Genomic DNA, 21,467 nt, shown 5'->3' with positions numbered 1-21,467 from the left:
GTTTGTAGCACGCATTTTAGTTAAGCCATGTGCTTCCCAGTCTTCGCTGTTGCCTGCTTCTCTATTTCGCCCGATTCATCATCTATAATTAGCTCCTGCAACACTGAGCCAGAGTACAGCGCATGCTCAGAGAGGCTATAGTTGTTAGGATGCACCTGTCATGTATTTAACTGTCAGGCTATTTTAACTGATGTCAGCAGCATTATAGCTCCTCCCATTTGTTGACTAAGCGATTCTCATGTATCCTTGTATGTGAAAATCTATTTGTGTGTACACTTGTACTGCCTCTTTTTGAACCTCCATGCTTACACTGCACTTACTACAGTATATAAAGCCCATGGTTTCTCTACTCCATATGCTACCTCATACATTGCCTAAGGGTTCTGTATCGATGAAGTTCCACTCATGAGTCCTAATAAACTACTTTCTTGAGATTACAGCCTTCCGTGCCAATCTCTACTTTGTCAGGCTAAAGTACCAGTGCTCAAAAGGGTGAACCCCTGCACCAGGTGGGCTCCTGAAAAGGCTCACCCCACACCCCCTGAAAAAATGAAGTCAAGAATATTAAAAGACCATCAAGCATTTTTTGTTGCAGTGTAAAAAATAAAAAATAAACGAATATTGACCAAGGTAGATTTAGTGAATGTCGGTATTTGGAGATTTGCTACATAGAACCTGACACTTTCATTCATAGATTGAGTTATCTTAAAAATATATATATGTGGGCATTGGACTGGGTTGTTCATATTTATTTCACAACTTTGTGTAAAACAATTAGCAATGTTTATCCCAAAACACAATACAGACAGGATCAAATAAGAGTGCTTTCTGGTTCCAGAAAGAAGAGTACTTTCTGGTAGACTGGAATGTGTCGATGGCTTGGAGTGATTTTGCACACATTTGCAAAGCAGTTGGGTTTGAAAGTTTGCAGCTTCGTTTGTTTAATCCTATAGTAATTCCCAGTATTTTAATAAACCTGAAATGTACAGTTACACAATCAATGCACAAACAAACCACACCTACAAACCTTCTCCATATTTGGCATATTTTTCCTACAAACCAAGTACAGATCCATAATATTAAAAAAAATATATATCAGGGACATTTATCCCATGCAAAATAATACTGGAAATTGTTGAGAAAGGGTCCATGCTTATTAAATAGGCTCTTTGTTTGAATTTTCCTCCATTATTAGGCATCCTTGTCATCAATAGGCAAGGGTCAAGTGCATGCTTCTTACCCAGCAATTTCTGAAACAGTTTGGGAAACACCAGCTTTTTCTTTGTTGGTATGGCGAGGATGGTTAAGTGTGCTATGCATCAACTCCAAACTTGCATGTTCCAGCTTCTGAAATGGTGCCAGATGTCTGTCCCTGAAAACAACAAGCATATGATTATAAAGACTGACCAACATCAGACAAAGAAATAAAAGCAAACTGCTATCCTGCGGAGAATTTAATTAATTGAAACGTACGTGATACACGGAAAGAGAATACCCGCCAATGTGAATGGAGCATAGTTGTCAATATTACAGTAACTTAATCAAAATTAAATAAAAATGCATACACCTATCAAAATTAACCAGGACAGTTGATTTACTAATTGGAGATAGAGACTCGAGAGTACTGGGTGAGCCATAAGTGCTCATGGAAGTGGTATATGGTGCAGTGCTGGTGGCATTTGCCGCTACAATTGTAGAGATGAAATATGTATTTGTGTGAATGTTGTTTTGGGATTTTGTAGTTTGGAACGTATGTCGTCCCCCCCCACTCGGCTCCTTCAGCAAAAAGCAGTGGTCTGATTGCCCCCTTAGTGATTAGATAATTAGATATGAACAGGCGTTTGTTTGAGAATGGCTAAGGGAAATACCAATGGCTAATCAATCTGCATTAGACTCAGTATTATCTTATTTGTGTAAAGCCATAATAGCCCTGAGTAAAAAGAAATGAATCAGTGATTGAAGAAGCCCAGGCATTGGAAGTTCCATAATAAGCAGTCACGTGTGATAAGTGTGTCTTTTTTGGGTTTGTGAGGAGCAAAATCAATAATTTCAACTATTTATTCATGGAGATCAGTAATGATATTCCTAAAATATTAATTTATGCCTTTAGTTTTTTTTACAAAAATCTGAGGGTTTTTTATAAAGTGTGTTTATTCTACATCACAAATTTTAACAAATGTCCATCTTGTATTGCAAACATTTTTACAGTTATACTCTTAAATTCTAAAACAGTTGTGTCCTTCTCTACATCAAGAAACATCACTGCGTTCATGGAGACCTTTATATATTGTTATATCACTTTGTACAATGCAGATCTACAGTCTTAATACAATGATCAACTGCGCAAGTTAAAAGTTAAATACACTACAGCCAACGTGTTTCACAGTGATGAGCCACTTCTTCAGGGCCAGTGTTTAGAATGCAACTTCTTTTCACATTTTCTTAATTTCTAAGTATCTCAACTTTTCTCATATGTCTAGTGGATAAGCCCCGAACATTTCCATACATGGTTTTCAAACTTCTCCCAACTTCTCCCTATTTAGTCCACATAACTTACAAGGGCCTAGACTAGATTCAACTTCAAATCTTAATGCTACTAAGCACTGGATCTGAAGCAGCAGCTCATCCCCGAGAAACATGTGTCGGCTGTGGTGTGTTTAATTTTAACAAGTAAGGGCGATTAACATATGAAGAGTAACTATGTTGTATACATTAATATAACAATGTATGAAGGTCCCCCTATACAGTGTGGGATTTCTTGATGTAGAGAGAGACACATTTGCTTTAGAGTTTAAGAGTATAATTGTAAAAATGTCTGATAAAATATGGAAATGTGTTACATTTTGTGATATAATAAGGACAATTTTTACAAAAATAAATTACACATTCTTTTCGAATGAAGGCATAAAATCATTATTCAAGGAATATTATTACTGTTGCCCATAAATATATGTTCTAATTGCTGATTTTGCTCCCCAGGAACACAAAATTGTAATCTACATTTAACAGTCAGTAGAGTTACTGACCTACTGTTTAGTAAGGAATGCAGGGCCACTATCATCTGATAACCCAGGGTTCAAATCTTTCTACTAGTGTGACAAGTGTTTTGCAATGGAGATAACACTAAGTCCTACTGGCTGTCACCAGTAGGTAGTTATAGTTAGGACCTAGTTTCCACAGGAAGAGTGTTTTTTCATTTGTCAATAACTTTGGCGTCGTTTGGCGAATTCTTGCTAATTTTTTTAAACTGATATGCTAGTCTCTTCAGCTGCTGTCTCGAAAATGTTGGGGTGATCCATCATGCGGGGTATGAGAAAAAGGGGGGGCCCAAAATGCTTTTTTTCCCATAGGAAACTTTAAACAGGTCTATAGCCCAAACTTCTGAACGGATTTACACCAAATTTGGCAAAAAGATACTCTTGTTCTACAAAGCACTCTTTTTGTTAAATGGTGTAAATAGTAGTTGCTGAGAAATGTTAAGATTTCTCAGATATACAAGTGATATACAAGTGTGGCCGTGGTGGATCTGCGACCCCCCCCCCCCCAAATCTCATGGCTGAGATCGGATTGGCTGCCAACACTTCAAACCAGGAAGTGTTGCCAGCCATCTCGTGACTCGGTTGAACTGAATCAAGGAAAAATGTTTACAAAAAAAAGGGGGCAGGGTAGAAACACCCTGACCCACTAGGCCTTTGTTCAATCAGGAATCCCCCCCCAACTGCCCCCACCCCAGGCCCCAAAAAAAAAAAAAAAATAAGCAGGAATTGCAAATCCCGCGGAAAACTTTTGAAAAATGAAGCGCGGGTTACCACGATTCATTTGATTAGGCCCCTGAGTGGGCCAGGTCCAGGGGCAATTAATAATAATAATGGGAGCCCTGCGGACCCCCTGCGGACCCCCTGCAGCTCGTCACCTCCCCAGATCTAAAGAAAGACAACATGGGAGACTATGTGGACCCTGCAGCCCTGGGGACATTAAAGATGTCATGAGGGATGTCACTGACCATGTCATGAGTGATGTAATATGTGGGGTCATAAGCAGTGAATTGAGGGGGGTGTGAGTTCTTTAGCTCAGCTAACTAAAACTGCTGAATTTCTCTGGTTTTGTACGAGTGAAACATGAGCCTAACTAACGTCTCAGTAACCTTTGTTTTTTTCAGTGAATTTCCAAGGTTTTTAAAAATTCTATTTGCTAACTATAATGTCCCTGTAATCTTTTGTTTTTTCAGTGAATATATACACACACACACACACACCCACACACCAAGTAACAAAGGAGGTTCAGGCAGAAAGGTAGGAAGAAAAATATTTTAAGGCAGATCAATTTATGGCTCTGGATTTTAGGGAGGATAGCAGAGACGGGTGTTCAACAGTGTCAAATGCAGTGGATACTTTAAGATGAACCAGGCTGGATAACATATGGTTTGGAGTGAGCAAAGGTGATACAGTTAGTTATGTGTGAGAGTTGTTTCAGTAGGTTGAAGAGAACCGAAGTGTGATTGGAGGGTTTGAGCAAATACTTGCATGTGAGAAAGTGTGAGACAGTTGAAGACAAGAGGTTCCAAAATTATGGAGAAAAAAAGGGAGTTGTTACTGGCTGGTATTTAGAGGCGGTAGTAGAATCAACCAAAGACTTACTCAGCAGTTTTACAACTATATTCGATCAGAAGCAACAAGATTACATCTGAGAAATAAGTGAGTGAATAAATAGGGAGGTAATACACAGCAATATAATTGAGTTGAGAGCAAGATTGTGAATTGAAAGGCCTAGCAAGTGTATGATGGGCTAGCAGTCTCTAGTATTGGGATACACTCGGTGTACTATTAAGCTGGAAAATCTAGCAGAGTGAGGTTGGGCATATCACATTCCAACAAAGCAATAGCTTGAAGGCACGGCTGGGAGGCTGGTGCGAAAGGTTGCTTCTTGATGCGGTTCGATGTCCCTTACTGCCTCAACTTTGTCTCTTTAAGTAGGAACTAGCTGATAAAACTGTGATAAAAGTTTACAAAGTCCTTATGGATGCCAACAGTATGTTTTTAGGCATGCAGACTGCTGTGCATGATGCAAACCTGCGACTTTCATGTCATGATTTAATGTGGTTTTTGAAACCGCAAGCACATATATATTGCTTATGGCTGCACAACTATAAGTATGCGCTCCCATTTTTAGAAAGAACGTTTCTGCAACCTTTTAAATAGTTGTCATGTTTCGCAAAGGGTGTGCGCATATTTTCCTAATGACAATGCAGGGTTACATGCTATTATAAATGGACTTTGGTTCCACAGCTTTTCAAACAATTATTGTTTCTCCGACACATGAACTCTTCAATGCCATACTTGTGCAGTTACAAATGTACTTTCGCATTTAAAAGTTTCGTTAGCTTTACTCACAATTATTGAATATGTTTCCCAAACAATTTGGTCATAAGTCCTTTATTATAATGCTCATTGAGAGTCCGCTATAAATAGGCTTTCCTGATATTGAGGAAATAGGTCTGTAGCTTTTCAAACAATTTACATGCTTTTGAAAGCGGTTGTAAATGTATTCTTTGTTATAAAGCTTGTGCATTTATAAAAATGCCTTTGTAATTTTGAGGAGGCCAGTTTCTTCAGCCTGAATCCTTAAACAGAAGTATCACATTTGAAATGACAATCCTAGTATAATGCAGGACTTTATATAGGCTTAGTTGTGCATATTTATTTGACCATAACCCTATCATTAACTTTTCCACTAACTGAAGGTGTATGTAATATTCTAAGACCCACATACAGCAGCAAGGTTAGTTAAAATCGGATTCCTTTCTATGCAAATATAGTTACGATGACAATTTACACACCTGCCCAGTCCTATTGACAGTATAAAACATTCAAGTCGTGGTTGTACATACTGATAGATGTCTCATGATGGTTTATACTTTGATGTCAGATGAGAAATCTGCTCAGATTTGACTGTATATCGGTAGAGATATTTGTGTGCTTTCTTCCTTCTCTAGCCCACATTATCGAGCCATTGTATAATATTTCACTCCCCGCAATTCGAGTCAAATGTTTATTTTTTTCATGATTTATGGGCGAAACTAAAAATAAAGTTTGTGAATAGAGGTTAAGGGGGACTAGAAATCACTCTAATAAGAGCGTGATGAAGAATAATTTCCAAACGGTTGTTTAAACTCAGATCAGTCCCAACTTGATACACATGTTTCTGGTATATTTACAGCTGCCACATTGTCTTTTACTTCAAAAGTACACCGCAGAGATATTGACGCTTGCACTTTGCATAGAAGCAAAAAGCCTAACGTAACCTATCAACTCTCTACCTAAATTACCCTTGGAGGTTATTTTGGAAAAAATAACAGCATTAAAGCCATTTATTGTTATAACTAACAAGCTCCAAAACAACTGACAGCAAATGATCTACAATGGGAAAAAGAACATCTGTGATGGACCTATTATTGATGTTCAGGAAGTAGCTCATGTAGTGGGCAAATGGACTCAGACTGCCATGCTGAAAAAGCAGACCAGGGATTTGGAGAACAGGAATTAAAGAAAGAATCCTAGACGTTATGGTTTCCCAGAAAGGGCTGAGGGAGATGACCCAGCTGGTTTCTTGAAAGAGTGTACTCCTTAGATAGTGGGTATTTCTGATGCGATGTATTTAACATTAAAAGAGCTCGTCGCTTGTAGCAGAACAATTTTTCTTTCAGCAAAGGAGCCAACCCTTGTGGGAGCTTCAGCATTTTCCTGGAGTATCTGGATCGCATGAATAAATGAATATTAGTCTTCTAAAGCGCAAACTTAGCCCAAAGGCGTCAAGGGGCTGCAGGAAGGGCTGTCAGACAGAAATACAAGTACGGCTCAGATTGATGTACCTGTAAAGAGCCAGGTCTTCAGAGCCTTGTGGAATAGAGAGAGTGAGACACTTGTCCAGAGATATTGGAAGGGAGGGCTGTCAAACTGGAAAAGCAGCTTTTACGATCCAGGCACAATCTAATTTTCACTTAATAGGTTGTCAAAGTACAGCAGACAGGTAAACTGAGCTTTCAGTACAATACCTTCTTTAAAGCCAATGAATGCTTGTTTTGGTCTTGTAGGTCTTTCTTTAGTTAAGGTTACTTACAATGATATGTTTGAAGGAGAGGCTAAGGATACATCAAATCCTCAATCAAGTTGAATGGTTTGTCATTTTCAACTTTCATCCATTGCGACAGTGGTATTTGGATTCATTTATCAGATCAATAGTTTATGGTTATATTTACATGTGTATTTTGTCTTTGATACCCTTCTTGTTCTCTTTAAAAAAATGTGGGTCTATTGTCAGGGTCAGATGGACAAGAGGAGTGCTATTTTCTTGGTAGCTCGTTAATCCCATTCTAACTAAAACAAATTCTAAGAATGTCTATCAGACATGACCTTTTGGTCAAAATACTGTATGCTGCATTATAATTTAGTAGGACTGTACATGGTACCTTATTTTTTTATATAGCCTGCTTGTCAGTGTTTAAATGTTGTTGATTTCATTGTCTATTATAATGTCTTGTGTCTTTTTAATGTTCAGCTTGGCATGGGGATGTGTTATCCTTTGTTCAATTATTTCATATAAATATTCAGAACTGTTCCTTGGAATGTCATGGGATTGAGAAATACTGTCGAGAGTATTGTTGCATCTAGTAACGAAACAGGAGTACTGTTGTATCTATCTAAATTGAAGACTAACATAACTGTATTGCATGAGTTTTTCAACAGTTGGTGACATTTTAAAATCAAGAAGAATTTGGCAGGGGAGATAGGTTCCTCCCCAACTATAGAAAGGAAGAATGGCAAGTTTATTTCATCACAAGTCTTTAGATATTAAAAAGGGGGTAAGCCGGGGCTGTGTCCTTGCCAGAAAACGTACAGACTGGTAGCCCAATTAAAGAAGTGCAATCATGACTCCCAGAGCCTGGCAGGTATAAAGATCCCAGCCCTCCTGTTCACCGGTGACACCTTACTGGTATCTGAATCCCCTATGGGTATTCAAAATCTTTTGGGGCACTTTTGCGAGCAGAGAGTGCTTGAAATAAACCTACAAAAAACTTGGTAGATGGTATTTAACCCCAGCCATCCGACCCACCCCAATCCGTCTTTGCACGGTGCTTTCCTTGAAAGTGTCCACACCTTTGAGTATTTGGTTCTCACACTGATGGAGAATTTTAGGATGATCTGCTCAGATCCACAAGAGCAAGTTGAAGCTCAATTATTATTCTGGGGGCATTTTGAGGTGTTTTAAGAGCTCCAGCTTTCAACCTGTATCCCAGGCCATCCGAATGTTTTACTTGCAAGCATTAGGTTGGTCTCTTTATGGAGGAGAACTGTGGGGACATGGGAAAGTCACTGTACAAGAGGTGCACGAGAACCAATTTATATTATCCTTGGTGAACCTCCCTAACAGTACCCTACTCTTGCCATTACAGCTGGATCCAGGCCAAAATATCCATCGCCCAGAAAGCATTCCTTAGACATTAGACTGCTAACTGCTATGGGCCTCAGTTGACCTAGTTACTTATTAGGCGGGATTGGAGGAGCTCCTTCGACAGCTTGGGGTCTCCATGACCCCTTGGCTAGGGCATATTAAGGCCTTCCTGCTCAAGATGGTGTGTGAAAATCTGTGGACTCACCCGGGAGCTATGACTGGTATGTCAAAGTCTGTACTCAAGGAGATTTACTGGAGGTATATAGATGGAGAATTGAATAGGATCAGGAGTTTGGCCACTTTGACACTAGCATTCCAGGGATTCAAATATAACTTTTGTAGGAAAGTAGGATCTGCTCCTTGTGGTTACCTCCACTCTTTACTTCATGTTACACTGTTTTTGACTAGTCTGACTGGGATCCTGCTAATCAGGACCTCAGTCTATCTGCTTTCTCCCTAAAATGTTAGGTCATGTACTTAGGTACACTCCAGATTAGATACTGGGGTTCCCATTGGCTCAAGCATGTATTATGCCACCCATGAGAGGTCATGACCACCTCCCAGACAGGATTTAGTGTATTAGGCCTGAGTTGGTGTGCTTGCCAGCGACTGAAAGTCTGCATGAGGGGCACATTTGGTGTCCATGTGCACAGTACAGTTCAAACCAGTCCTGGGAGCAGTTAGCTCCTGCTCTGGCATCAAACTGGACAAAGGACATGGAAGTAACCTCCCCACTGTCCAGACCATCCCCTGAGAGGGTCCCCTGAATCTATCCAACCCTTTCCAGTGGATATAAAAGGGCTTACCTGACTTTAGGACCCTAGATTCGACCTGGACAAGATTCTGAACCCGAAACCACTGAACTTCGATCATCTGGACACTCTAGACTTGGCTGGACTTAGTTTGGGCCTGACTTAGTCTCCCCCTCAGTCTGAAGCATCGTCTGTGCCCATGCACCATACAGACTCTGCAGGACCTGTGGGGCATCAAGGACAACCGAAGACATTTCCCTTGGAGTGAAGGAGTCTCTCCCCTTCAACCCCAGGCACCATAATGCCACTGACTGGTCTGCTGGTACTGAGCTCCTGCGGACTCTGAAGGCTCCAGCAATACAGGAGGTGGGTTCCATGTCCCTCGAGGTCTGAGCTGCCCTCTCACCATGTTTGAGGTCAGAATTCCTTGTGGGGGCTGCAATACCTGTACCCCTGTGCACCACATACTTTTGTAAGTGCATATGCTTGTTGGCGTTGCCAGAACAAGTGCACTGGGCTCCGAGTAGCCCCAACTTCTGGCACCATTTCCACCAAAGAACTCTGGCCTCCTCGCACCGAGTGCTCCCTAGGCTGTTGCTTTGTAATTCTGCTCTAGGTCCCCTTGCGACTGTGGGTCCTCTCGAGGGCTAGTGCTGCTTTTCTTGGGCTTCCCTGGCTGCTCCAGGCTTGCCCTGACTCCCCTGTGATTGGTGAGTCTCCTGGACCTTTCTGGTCCGAACCGTAACTTTGCTTGACCAGCTTCGTGGGTTGCCCCTGCCATGGCTTGTTAGTTCTCCAGCCAGACACCAACCACTCAGCAATCGACATTCTTCGCGGTACAGCTTATATCCAGCTCTTGGTTGTCCTCGACGTCTCCTGGTTCCGGTGGCTGCAGAGTAAAAAACCCCCTCTTCGCACCTGAAATCGGTGGGCATTCATCTACTGAGCCACTGGTCACTCCTGAGGGACCCAGACTGTCTCCTCTGCTTTCACGTACTCTTCAACAAGAATCCACCTTTGGGTTTTTCAGACACTTTTCTTCTTTCCCACATTGGCGTTTCTGACACCACTTCTTCTCTATGCACCCGGCTTCCCTGGGATAGGTTACTCTGGTACTACGGTATCCACAGGTGGGATGCTCTCCAACATTCTATGATCCAAAGGGTTTCCTCGTAATCCACTGGGAAGGGTCCTTAAACTTTAAAACTGCAACCGCGACTCTCCCGTAGAATTGTACAGCACCCGCGTTCCCACACTGCACCCTCTCTCCGTGGGGTCTCTACTTACTCATCTTGGGTGGTTCCTTGGGGTCCCAGCGATATAACAAGCTCTAGACATTGTCTTGACTCGAGTTGTGGTTCTTATACCATTATTTTAATGTATGATTTGGTCTCCCCGGAGCCCACTGTGTATTAGTGCTACTTACGATTGTTTCTGTACTACAGTATTATGTGCTTTGTGTTTATCTGCATGTAGCCCATACTTTGAAGTATTTAGAGTGTGTTCTAATAATAAATACATATTTTTATAACTACTGTGTGGTTTTCCTTTCATTTAACCAATACAATAAGGTTGCATTCTGGTAAAACAAGCTGCTTAACATTCCTTCAAGACTAAGCCTGAAGGCTGCTCTCCACATCTAACACTTGGATAGCTTTCTTAGGTTATCTTTGACCTCTAAATCATCATAAGGGTTGTTTGGACTGGTGCAAGGTGCCCACTTTAATAAGTGGACATCATATACCAGGCCAAATTCTCACAACTTCCATATGGAAGACTACATGGACTCCATTGAGCCCCAATTAGCAAAAACCCTGTACATTAAATTTTATTATTTCGGGACTTTACCACTGTGCACTTTCACTGCTAACTGGAAGCTTCTTGGCAGCGAGCCAAATCAGACCTGTCCCTTTTGTCCGCAGGGACAGGAAAGCATTAATCATATATTATTGTTCTGTTAGCGATACTCAAACAACAAAAAAAGGGCATGCTTACACTCTATTGGAGTATGGGGATTAGAGACTTTAGGATTGTCTCCAGAATTTTTAAATCCACACAACACCATTGATTGCGTTTGCTCTGTCCGGCTTGTTAAATGTGAGTACGGGGAATTAGACAGGGTAGCATTTGGCTCTGAGACCTGCACTGCATAATCTATTGTTTTTGGAAACGCAACTTGTATACATTTTTTGCTCTACCCTCTAATGTATTGACCTTCCCTAATGAGGTGCTGCTCGAACCCAGAAGTACAAGCCACTGGCTCCAGCCACAGTGAGAAATTCCATGACTAGTACTGTTTTTTGATCAGGTTGTTATATAAAACGTTTATCATGGTTTAAAGCATTTTATCTATTTTGTTTTAAAGTTCTTATAGGAACTGTATCCGTGTATACGGTTATGGCAGCATTTGCAGATTAAAGAATATGATTAGGCTGTGGGGTTTTAGGTTTAAACCTATAATAACTGATAAAACCCCACTGAAAGATAAATAGCCCTCACCGGTGAAAACATAAACACTGAGAAAACACCTGCACAACCACAAACTAAATCATCAAAGAAAGAGTCATCCCAACTGTGTCCCTTAGCGGATGGTTCCCAGCCCAAGGGGCTATGAATGCTGAGAGGGGCTTTCACAGACGATTACAGGGGAAGGAAAGAGCGAGCGCACATGACCCAAAGACTCACTGAAGAAGTATTGTATGGTGTACTACATTAAGATTAATTTGCAAAAATCTATTTGGACCTCATATATACTACAAGTACACTGTCGATGTACCATGTTCTTTCAGTGCAGAAAGCAAGCAATAATAAAAGCAAAATGTTCCCATAAACACCGGAAAAACACTTTTCCTGAAGTTTTTAGTGGCGTGAAAATGTGTAACCACTGATAACAACTGTTTATTAAGATATTGAAAACACTGAAAAAAAACCACCAGAATTTACCAAAAATAGAAACTGAAAACAGGAAAGCCTAAATATGATGATACTAAATTTCTTCCACAAAAGTATTACGTGGAGTGAAGATATGTGATGCGAGTTGAAAGTTGATAATATTTCTTTATGTATTTTCAATATTTATGGCCCTAGTCGTGTAAATGTTAAGTTCTGAAATTATATTGTTTTTATATTGATGAATTATACGAATTATACCAATGAGGTACAAATTATACCCACTTTAAAAATGTTTAGTTCTTCTGCAACTAGATTTCTTCTACCTATCTAGTTTAGCCCTTCAACATTCCTTATTAGGATTTTACAAATCAGCCATAATCGTCAAAGGGATTTATTTGGGGAACATAAAGAATATTTCTGAACGTATTTTTGACATTTTCACTTTTAATTTTTGTCTTGCACACCAATTCACCACCTCCTTCCTCACTCAATGCCTCAATGTGTTTAAGTCATGTTGTGCACCAGTGCGGCTGCTGTTGAGCATGGCGAAATCTTAGTGTGGTGGGCTGGGGTGTGGTGGAGTAGAGTGGGGTAGATTGGAGTGTGGTAGAGTTCACTGTAGTGGGGTAGTCTGAAGATGGGAAAAATGGAATACAGTGGAGTGGGACAGAGTGGGGTCTATTGAAGTGGGGTAGATTGGAGTAGGGTACATTGGGGTAGAGTGGCGGGGCTAGAATGGAGAGGGGTAGGTTGGAGTGGGATAGACAAATGGAGTAGAGTGGAGTAGGGTAAATTGTAGTGAGGTAGATTGTAGTGGAGTAGGGTTGATTGTAGTGGATTAGAATGTAGTGAAGTGGGGTAGATTACAAAGCAGCAGCGGTTACAGTGGAACATGAAGATAGGCTGCATTCTTGATATCAATTTTAACTGCATGGAATGAGGAGGTCACAGATGCAGCTCATCCTACCAACTGGGTGCCTTCCAGTGCCCCTGTCATTTGTCAGCCAGTGAAATGCAGTCTCCGTGTCAGGATTTGTAAAAGGGAACAGGAAAAGTACCTGGGTAGCGTATTTACGGCTGCTGACTGAAAACAGCACTGCCTGCAACCCACCCAAAGTGATGCATTAATGGCTGAACATTTGAGGACTTTGGCTGAAAAAAAGAAAAAAGCTAAGCAGCATCGCCTCAACATCCTGTGATAATGTGATTCTGGGCAAATCACTTAATCTCCCACCATTTAAAAAACATGAATGGGAACTTCTGTAATGTAACTGGTGCTCATTTAAAGCGCCCAATACTTTCTGGTCAGGTTGAATTTGTGCTATATAAAAATGCAAAAAAAGGAAATTAGGATTATAAAAAATTAGTACTTCAATTTACAGCTGGAGTGATGGACACTTAGATTAAAATCAATCTGTACTTCGTCCTTCCCGAACACAAACACAAGGAAGTCATGCAGTAAGTGAGGCCCTTGAAGTACTGCCAAGTGAGAAGGTAGCAAAGACTGATAAGGATGCCAACGAATTGTAAGTAATGGACGGGTTTAGAGCCCCTTTATAGAGAGTTTTTTTTTTAGCTACAATAGGTTGTTGCCAAGCAACAGTGCATGCGTGCTGACTGCATGCTTGACCTACAAATTACCTCCATTGTGTCAGGTCCAGCATAGTGTCATGGGTGCTCCCCTATGCAATTGGTTCCCCTTCAGTCCAAAAATTGCATACCATTTGCCATTGCTAGAATGTTACAATTAGTGCTGTCCACAAACCATGGGTGACCCTTATATCAAAATCTCTAGTAGGTCAGAGCCAGCATTTTGTTGTGATGGTTTCTTGCTATATATCATAGTAGTCTTCCCTTATGCCAGCAGTTTCTCTCAGGCGCGCCTATGCCAAGAATTACATCCAGTATACCAATGCCAACTTTTTGTCATAGTGGTTTCCCTTTGCCAAGTATAGCTTCAAGGGTGCCCTTGTTTGCTAGCATTTGGTCACAGGCGCTTGTTATACGAAGAACTGCCTGTAGTATGTCAGCGCCAGAATTTTGCCATTGATGCCTCTTTAAGTCAAGAACTACCTTCAGTATGCCAGGGTCGAGGGTACACTCGCAAGCATTACACCACAAGTTCACTCATGCTCACTTATGACTGATTTGCACTCATTCATACTCACTTGTACTTTTTCATGCTCACAGTTATACTACTAGCTTACTGCCACTCACTCATTTTTGCTCATGTTGCCTCTCCAACACTCCCTCACACTCCTACATTTACAGCACAGTCTCACTTTTTTACAGTCACTCTTACACTCACTTATTCTCACTCACTAATACTCACTGACACTTAGGGGCACATTTACTAAAGCAAATAGCGCCATGCAGTACAGCAACCAAAGTTACTAAGCTGCATTGTGCTAGAGGAAGATAACATTGCCAAGACATAACTACTAAGATGTGGCACTTCTGCTCTCTTCCCCATCGCTGGTGTACAAACAGACTTCCTAGGACGACGCACGCATTCCATTGCACCATAGTGCAAAGTTGCGTGCATGAGGTCTAGCACAGGTTTTGTACTTGAAGGTTAATCTTCCAGTCCAAAATACCAAGCCCAGATAAACGTTAAGACTATTCACACATTGGATGGGTGTTGCATAGTGCAGCACACATGGCACACGTAAAAAGTTAAAAGAAATGTTTACATTTCTCCAACCTAATGCCTGCCTCAATATTGTGTTACTTTTTGTGCAAAGCCCTGTCTAACATTTGTAGTAGATAGGGCTTTGCTTTGAAACCCCTGGGTTGTAATGTTAGAACACCCATACAGCACCGATGGCGTGTCCCATAATACAAAGTTTACAGCATACAATAGGGGATGGGCCCATATAAATCAGTAAGGCTAGGCCACTACGAATTCAAACACCACACACATGCCAGTACTGAGTATACTTCTTCACACATTTGTTTTCATTCATGGCAGCTGTAAACCAGAACAGTGAACCATGCGTTTTGTAAATTCTTTAGTAATGGCAATCTCTTTAAATTTGATAGAAATTGCAGTACACAAAAGCAAAAATTGATGACACAAAAATTCATTATCGTTTTCCCACCCCACAAAACTACGAACAAATCACATTTGATTACAATACATAACATCACATAAAATACAGAGTTAGATGGAATCCAATGATAAAAGTGTCACTACCGGGGTTCCAACCAGCTTGGCACCGTTAGGTGGAATGGCCCATTAATGAGGAGTTTATATTAATTGATTTAGAGCGTGACAAATTGCATTTCCGCTTGGGTAGCTAAAATTCAGAACGGATTCGATGGTCTGTTGTACTTTATGCGATGTTATGTATGATTATCAAATGTGATTTGTTTGTAGTTTTGTTGGGTGGGAGAAATGTAATGTATCTGTGATACGTTCAGGTTTTGCTTTTCTGTACTGCAATTTTTAAACAAAAATATTTTAAAAAATCATGAATAAAGAATTGAGAAAATAAATGTCGATCACGGTTATTGATTACTGCTACAGCAGTCACGAAGGAAACCAAAAGGTGTTCATAATACAAAATAGCACAAAGCATTGTTTACGCTAGTTTGAGGCTACTTACAAGTGAGGCTACTCACAAGTGAAAAAAAGGAAATGTTAATGTTTTGCACTGAAAAGTAATTTAGTAAGACCTTCCTCCAGTTTAGGTGTAAATTATAGATAAATCTGCCCCTCAGGTGCAGTCATTCTCACTATCACTCACTCGCTTTCACACGCTTACAAATACACACGCTCAGTCTCACACAAACACGTTATCACTCACATGCACGAAAAATACATTTAAAGCATTTTATTTCACTTACCACAGCAGCTAGAGAAGGTCCTATTCCAGGTCTCGTAGCTTCATTGTTAAATTTTGCCTGCCCAGCGCTTTTGCTTGGCATGTTAAATCTCTTGTATTTAATAGTTCTTAAAAGGGAGCTCTTATCAGTTCCCATAACCAAATTACTGTGTTCTTTCGCTTGTGTGTGGAACCTTTTTGTTTTTAAACTTTCCCTGGCTGCACGCATTAATGATACTTCTACTAAAGCTGTTCACACTGTTTAAGCCCCATTCACTGTCAAGATAATATCTCTTGCCACGGAAAAGGCATACAGCTTCTAACAGTATGCTGGAATGATTGCTTTTTTATTACTTAGTTGTGTAATGCAGATGCTTTAGCCTTAGAATGCTTGTGGCATTCTCTATTCAAATCTCAGTACCTTTCTTTGCACTTTCTAGGAATTATCAGATAGTTCAACTTTATCTATTTGGTCATTATGATAACATTTTAAATGTTGTAATTAACATTGCGTGATAAAAATAAAGTGAACATAAAAGAGCTATGCTATATTTTACTACTAAACAGGCAGTCAGAAGTGCAGTTATCTTGCAGGCAGCAGGGTGTTATTTGAATGATGCAACAGGAGCATTGGCACCGGGCCCAAAAATTGTCAGAACTCCTTTAAACACAGAATATTGCTGTATTTTACTACTATACAGGCAGTCACAATTGAAATTCTCTTGCAGTTAATATTTTACTACTAAACAGGCAGTTACAAGTGCAGTTACCTTGCAGACAACAAGGTCAGGATTTGAAGGGTGCAGCAGGTGTAGTGGCACGGGCCCACAAGTTGTCAGAACTCCACTAAACACTGAATATTGCTATATTTTACGACTATACAGGCAGACGCAATTGCAGTTATCTTGCCATTGAAAGGAGCTGGATTTGAATGGTGCAGCAGATGCAGTGGCACCGGGGCTACAAGCTCTAGGCGCCCCACTAAATGTAGAATATTGCTCAATTTTACTCTGAAACAAGCAGTCAAAAGTGCAGTTATCTAGCAGGCACTGGGGCCATGATTTTAATTGTGCTGCAGGTGCAGTGGCACAGGGGCCAAAAGTTATCAGAACTTCTCTAAACACCAGACATTGCAATATTTTACTACTAAACAGGCAGTCACAAGTTCAGTTAGATTGCTGGCACTAGGGTCATGGTTTCGATGGTGCAGCAGGTGCAGTGGCATCCAGCCCATAGGTTGCCAGAATGGTAGTGTAGTTCCTACAGTACCCTCATGCGGGAACTGCGCTTTTGGAGACAATACACTGTGGGTCTGGTGGCAGACTGACTCTGTGCACCCCCGCCAAGTATGTTAGCCTCGTTTTGTAGTAGCTAGCTTACAGTGCCACTGGAATCTCCTTTTATCAAAGAGATTCGTTTTTGGCAACCTCAGAACACAACAAACCGATTCCTCAGACTTGAGGAAACAATATACTACTTTTCACTGAGTCACTCGTGCTTGCTAATTTTCTCTCAGAGTGCTACACAGAAGAAACAGTCGGGCGTGTTTACAACAAGAATTTACTGTGCCGTTCTTCTTGCGTAAAATATATCGCTGCTATAACTGTTACACAGTAGCAGAGATATAGGATCAGCAGTACAGTGAATACAAATAAATAGTACAGTTCTACCATTTTGCAAAAGTCATGAACATATACATGAATATAAAATGCATTCATAAAACAAAGTGTATACTCCTAAGATGCCTGTCTAGATAAACCTAAGTGTACCTAGCATGTGAGTAGGTGCAAAAGAGGTAATAAGTCTAGGAGCCAAGAATCCCGGAACCACATTACGAGATTAGTGAGGGTGTGGGACTTTATCCTGGACTCGAGTTGGACACCCCGGTATCAGGATTCAGGCTGCAGGCAGTGCAGACAAGGCACATGAAGGGCAAAGCCTTAATGCGTGATCAGTGAATTAATTAGTTCACAGAGGTTGTAGTTTGGTGACTGTAGTGCCGTGCATGCAATAATGACAGACACTACTTGATGTTCAAGGAGCTTTATTCACACACTCCTTCCTCGTCCCTGTCCCTACTCTAACTGTCCCTTTCCTGCTCGTGCCCTGCCTCTTCCTCCACCCCGTGACTCCGCCCACGCCCAGCTAGTAGAATGCTCAAAAACATAACATCTCCCCCTTTGTTAACAAAAGAACGAACTAACTTTATTCAAGTTCTTCAATTAGTCTTTGAGGTCTGTGAAGGTTTCTTCTCGGTCGCAGACTCATACTGCCAGCATCCAATTCAGCCTCAGTCAGCTGATCAAGTCTTTGGGTTGTGCCCACTTGACTGGGTCCTTGTGTGTCCGGTATGTCTCCATCCTGTTCAAGAGCCTCTTTCAGGCCCGGCGTGCATTTTTGAAAGTGGGACACATTTCTGGTAATCTTTCTCTTTTCAGATGCCGCTGTGACCATGATGCCTTTTTGTTGGGTGATAACCAATGGTTCATCTTTAAAACGTGCAATCTGTCTTTCGGGATTGTTCTTGTTTGACCACCACACAGTCCCCCATCTGCAAGGAAGGAGACTTGGCTCGCCGTCGATTGTCCGCATATGATTTCATCTTGTTCTTATTGGTGCGATCAGCAAGAGCCACCTCTTGGTGGACATGTGTCGGAGACACTGGTCGCAGAGCACCTTCCCACGTCGGAATCCTGGTCTTGATGGGTCGCCCCAGCATGAGAGTGGCCGAGCACTTTCCTGTGGTGGCATGTGGTGTAGTCCGGTAGGCTCGCAAGACTTCGTTGAGGGCAACTTGCAAGTCCTTTTTAAGCGTGGCTTGTTTGAATGTTTTCTTCAGAGTAGCCATGAACCTCTCAATAGTGCCATTAGCCTGTGGCCACAGAGGCGTGACCTTTCGATGTCTAAAATTAAGGTGTCGTGCAAACTCACGAAACTCCTGGCCATTGAAAGGAGGACCATTGTCCGTTTTGAGTTCCTTTGGGACACCCCAGGCGGCGAACACCTCATCAAGTACTGCGATGGTGCAGGAGGCATTAGTGGAGGGCACGAATCGGGCTATTGGAAACCTTGAGTACTCATCCATGATAGCCACCACATACTTGCCCGATTGAAGGGGTCCGTAAAAATCCATGGCTAGTTCTTGCCAGATTCCATTTGGTAGTTTAGTCATTTGAAGCGGGGCCGGGGGTGTTCCATGGCTGACTAGTTGACACGGTGGGCAGTCTTTGAGGGTGGCTTCCACCATAGAATCAAGCAGCGGGAACCAGATTCGCTCACAGAGATTTCTTTTGGTTGCAACCACTCCCCGGTGACCTTCATGAGCCAGGTTAATGACTCCTTGTCGTAACTGCCTCGGGATGACAATCCAATGGTCTCTCAGGAGGAGCCCCTCCGAGGTGGCAGATAGCTCTTCGCAGATGTGTCTGAACGCCTGCATTTCTTGGCGGACCGGAGGATCGGTCTTCTCTTCCTCACTTTCATGTCTCTATCGATGAGTGCGCAGTCGGCGCATGACCTTCCGAAGAATGCAGTCTTGGGCAGTGGCTTCCTGGATTGCCTCTAAGGGAATGGCCGGAGATCGGGCTGATTCTACTACAAAATGGATGTATTCTTCAGCAATTGACGAGGGTGAGGCCTGGGATTCTTGAGGGTGTCGGGACATGTAGTCCACAGGATTCTCCCCTTTCCGCGGTTTGTGTATGTGTATTCCTGTAGGCTCAGGCCCCACCGTTCTATCCTAGGTGGCATTTTGGCATTGGGGTTGCCAAATATGGTGACCAACGCTTGATAATCTGTTTTCATGGTGAAATGTTTACCATAGATTAAGACGTGAAAATGCTCACAAGCCCAGACAACTGCGAGACTCTCCTTTTCCGGCTGAGAATAGGCCTTTATTGTTTCAGTCAAACTGCGACTGGCGTAGGCCACAATGTGCCGTTGATCATGGTCTTTGTCATACTGGGCCAAGATGGCACCCAGACCTACTGGACTGGCATCCACTGTTATTTCAGTCTTTCTCTTGGGGCTAAAGTATGCCAGGTTGTCCGCAGCCTCAACGGCCTGTTTAATTTCCTGGAAGGCCCTCTCACATTGGGAACTCCACACAAAAGATTGTCCTTGCTTGGTGAGAGTTCTCAGGGGATGACTGATGGTGGCATAGTCTTTGATATATCTGGCACAATAGCTCGCCATGCCCAGAAATGAACGAATGTCACTGACATCTTGAGGACTCTTGGTGGCGTTGAGTACAGTCACTTTCTCCGGGTCAGGCCTCATGCCAGCTCCCGAAAACACATGGCCAAAGAACTTGAGAGTGGATTGGTGGAACTCACACTTATCTTTGTTTAGAGTCAAGTTGGCCTCCAGAAGAGCATGGCATACTCGATCCAGCGCCTTATCATGCTCCTGCGTATTTGATCCATATACCAGAATGTCGTCACTGTAATTCAGCGAGTTGGGTATGTGTCTGATGGTCTGCCAAGTAATTTCTTAAAAGATTTCAGCAGCTGATGAAATGCCAAAACTTAGTCTCTTGTATCTAAACAGACCTAAATGTGTAGCGAAAGTCGTTATATATCTTGATTTCTCATAGAGTTCCAGCTGGTGATAGCCCTTGTTCAAATCAAGTTTGGAGAATACTCTGGCTCCATTCAAGGCGGTTATCATGTCACTCAGGTGGGGTCCTGGGTGACGCTCTCTCTCTATGGCAGTATTGGGAAGTCTCATGTCTACACATAGACGCACTTTGTCTGGAGGGCCTTTCTTTGGGACTATGACAACCGGAGACACCCATGGCATAGGACCATCTGTCTTTTCGATAATGTCAGTTTGTAACAGCTCCTGAATTTCCTCCTCCACTGCTTGCTGAAGATAAAACGGCACTCGTCGAGGGTGTTGAGCTACAGGGCGCACATGATCATTGATGTGGAGACGGATCTGGCATTTGTTAATTTTTTCAAGCCCCATGAACAATTTAGGGAACTTGCGAATTATGTCCGGATCATCACTGACTCTGTAAAGGATCTCCACATGGCGGAGACGTTCCGCCGTCGGCAGGCTGAGGAGGCACTCCGCCTCGGGACCTTCAATGACATGGATATACGCTGTCACTGATTTGTTTGTGTGTGAGAGTTGTTTCAAATTTGCCCAAGCATGGAAGTGGTTTCTTCGCCATCCAGGGGAAGACTCTTACGTGTGCTGGGCTCAGGTGAGGTGGTGATTTCATTTTGTTATATTCTGTAACGAGCATGTAGTTCAGGGATGCCCCACTGTCAAGCATGAACTGTGTCGCATGAGTCCCCACTTTGATGTCCAATGGGGGATATTGTTTTAGTTGATCAGGGTCTGATACCATGCAAACATTCATCAGTATAATTAGACTCTGCAAACGTCGATCTGGACTCTCTCGACAGCTATAGTTTCGGTGGCCTTCTGGTCCACTGAGATTCACGAGAGTCTCGGCTGGAGCGGGACGATCCAGAGGATGACATCGCCCTGTCTTGCACCGCTTTGGCGTGGTGTCTTCTGGGGACAGACTGCCGCCGGT

The 21,467-nt window shown here is 42.1% G+C and overlaps 1 protein-coding gene across 2 annotated transcripts in view; it reads right to left on the bottom strand.

Moving 5' to 3' along the window:
- The window catches only part of LOC147708065 (centromere protein H-like), a 412,880-nt gene that overhangs the window by 376,004 nt on the left and 15,409 nt on the right, over positions 1-21,467 (bottom strand). For both annotated transcript variants that reach the window (XM_086925295.1, XM_086925294.1), the window contains exon 2: positions 1,241-1,372. In XM_086925295.1, coding sequence (XP_086781421.1) covers positions 1,241-1,372 — 132 coding nt within the window. The remainder of the gene's footprint in view (positions 1-1,240; positions 1,373-21,467) is intronic.

This window comes from Lissotriton vulgaris, chromosome 6 (assembly GCF_964263255.1).
Source record: "Lissotriton vulgaris chromosome 6, aLisVul1.2, whole genome shotgun sequence".
NCBI lineage: Eukaryota > Metazoa > Chordata > Amphibia > Caudata > Salamandridae > Lissotriton > Lissotriton vulgaris.
The sequence above is the reverse complement of the archived record's forward strand: the minus strand, read 5'-3'. Positions and strand labels throughout refer to the sequence as shown.